At 39.0% G+C, this 2,045-nt stretch overlaps 1 protein-coding gene and 1 long non-coding RNA gene across 2 annotated transcripts in view; both read right to left on the bottom strand.

Annotated features, from left to right (window-relative positions):
• Positions 1–765, bottom strand: part of LOC116702571 (uncharacterized) — a 22,357-nt gene extending 21,592 nt beyond the window's left edge. The window contains exon 1 of the long non-coding RNA XR_004335197.1: positions 625–765. This is a non-coding gene — a long non-coding RNA (uncharacterized LOC116702571). The remainder of the gene's footprint in view (positions 1–624) is intronic.
• LOC116703247 (transmembrane protease serine 9-like) overlaps positions 1–2,045 on the bottom strand; it is a gene marked incomplete in the record, with an annotated part of 81,409 nt that overhangs the window by 76,448 nt on the left and 2,916 nt on the right. The window contains 1 exon segment of the mRNA XM_032537883.1: positions 773–793. Within this exon segment, the coding sequence (XP_032393774.1) occupies positions 773–793 (21 nt within the window).

The raw sequence follows: 2,045 nt of genomic DNA, 5'->3' as shown, positions 1-2,045 counted from the left end.
TGGCTGGAGCTGCCAGGCAGACAGGAACAATGAATTCATTGAAAGTCACCGGTGACGAGAGCTTCAGGAGGCAGATGTCGTTGTCTTTAGTATCGGGGTTATAGTTAGGATGTCTGATGATGGTTGTTACTGTCCGAGACACCCCATTGGGGTTGGGTCCCTGTAGACTCTGGAGACCCAGAGACACAGTCAGACCGGGTGGGGTGCTAAAGAAAAACAAAACAGTTCACAGAAGTTAAGAGCAGAGCAGTTAAACAAAAACAAAACTCACCGTCTAAGAGAATCTGCCCTTAGAGTTTACCTTGGGAAGCAGTGAGCAGCAGTCAGCACCCATCCATTGTTAATGAGGGATCCTCCACAGAAGTGGCTACCAGCTGATTGCAGACTGACTTGCCAGGGCCAGCTCCCCACAGGGGCGCTCTGTCCTCCAACAATCCTGGTGTTGAGTGGAGTTATACCGCACACTGCAGAGAGACAGACAATAAGAACACAGTGAGCAATACTCCCCTCTCCCTGGATTACCACTGAGCACTGCTGGGATTATAAACTTTAACTGTTGGTTGAGGATTGTGATCCTGGGATGTTCTCAGGTGTTTCTAATCCAATAAGTAACAGAGGAGAAACTTCATATTTCAACTTAATTCTACATATGCCATTGCTTTTACTAGGTTTGACAGCAAATACCAACAACAATGAAGATGTAAACAAAACAACTAAAGTCCAACATGTTGACACCGGTAAAAATAAAGAAGTGGGCATGAAACTGACTTACCATCAAGTTGTGAGTGAGACTCTGAAAAATAGGAAACAAACACAAAATCACATTTAAAACTCTATATCTATAAAAAAAATCTATATTTACTGAGGAAAATTTACCATAGAAATAAAAAATTATAACCAAAGTAGAACCCAAATATTTTTTCTTTGTCATGAAGCCGTCTTTCATTTGCTTTTGGTACAGTGATTAGACAAGATAGAAGAAACAACCACTGATACTGTAACGGAGGCCAACTTTTATTTATTATTTATGAATTTGAACTATGTGGAAATTACTTAATATTCTTTGACTTAAGGAGTACTTAAAGAGGCACTCACCCAGTCAGTATTCATTCCATAAAGTTTGTGGGATTCACAAAACAGCCTTACTTTTAATATTTTTAGCGTTCATTTTCACATACAGAATGTACTGTACATCTCATTCATATATATTTTTCTATGGGTTTCTTTTACATGGGCAATATGTTTTACTGTATCTTATCAAATTAAAGTTCATTGTGGGGTAAAAACGTTCCAGGACAACCCCACCCAGTCTTAATCTTACATACTGAAAATGACACGGTCTAACCCTATCATTGGAAATATGTAAACATGACAACACTTATAGTGTTACCATAGCCAGTCATTAAATCTTGACTCTGCGAAATTTAAAAAGTATTGACAGCATGAGACAAACACTAACTAATTCTGTTATTTATGTCTGTTTTTATGAGTGAGTGGAGTTGACATACAGCGCATGTCTTTCTCTATCAACAGCCACATACTTTACATACTGTCTTGTTTTATTGTTTTAACAGATAGCAGTGTCCCATCACACTGGTTTTATTGTTGGCATGCTTCATGTCAACCCACAGAGCCCAGATAGGAAACCTAGACAGGGGACATTTTTCTCACAAAGCATGTTCTTTTGTCTTTTGTCGGGCGGGCAACGGGTGAATGTTTTGACTGTGTCTGCACCGACAGACTTCTGATGATCACTGACTGACAGGTTACAGCACAGAAATCCCAAAATGATGCTGTATGTTTATACCTCTACTGTGGTTACTGCTGGTCATCATATTACCACTACTAGCAAACTGGTAGTCTCCAATGATGCTTTGATAAAACATCCCATTAGCAGAAGTTAAAGGGGCACTTAACTCATTTTACACATGAAGTTCAGTTTAATTCAATTCAGTTCTATTTTATGTATAGTATCAATTCATAACAAGAGTTATCACGAGACACTTTACAGATAGAGTAGGTCTAGACCACACTCCAGAATTTAC

This window comes from Etheostoma spectabile, chromosome 15 (assembly GCF_008692095.1).
Source record: "Etheostoma spectabile isolate EspeVRDwgs_2016 chromosome 15, UIUC_Espe_1.0, whole genome shotgun sequence".
In the NCBI taxonomy this organism is placed as follows: domain Eukaryota; kingdom Metazoa; phylum Chordata; class Actinopteri; order Perciformes; family Percidae; genus Etheostoma; species Etheostoma spectabile.
This window is presented reverse-complemented; position numbering and strand designations above follow the sequence as displayed.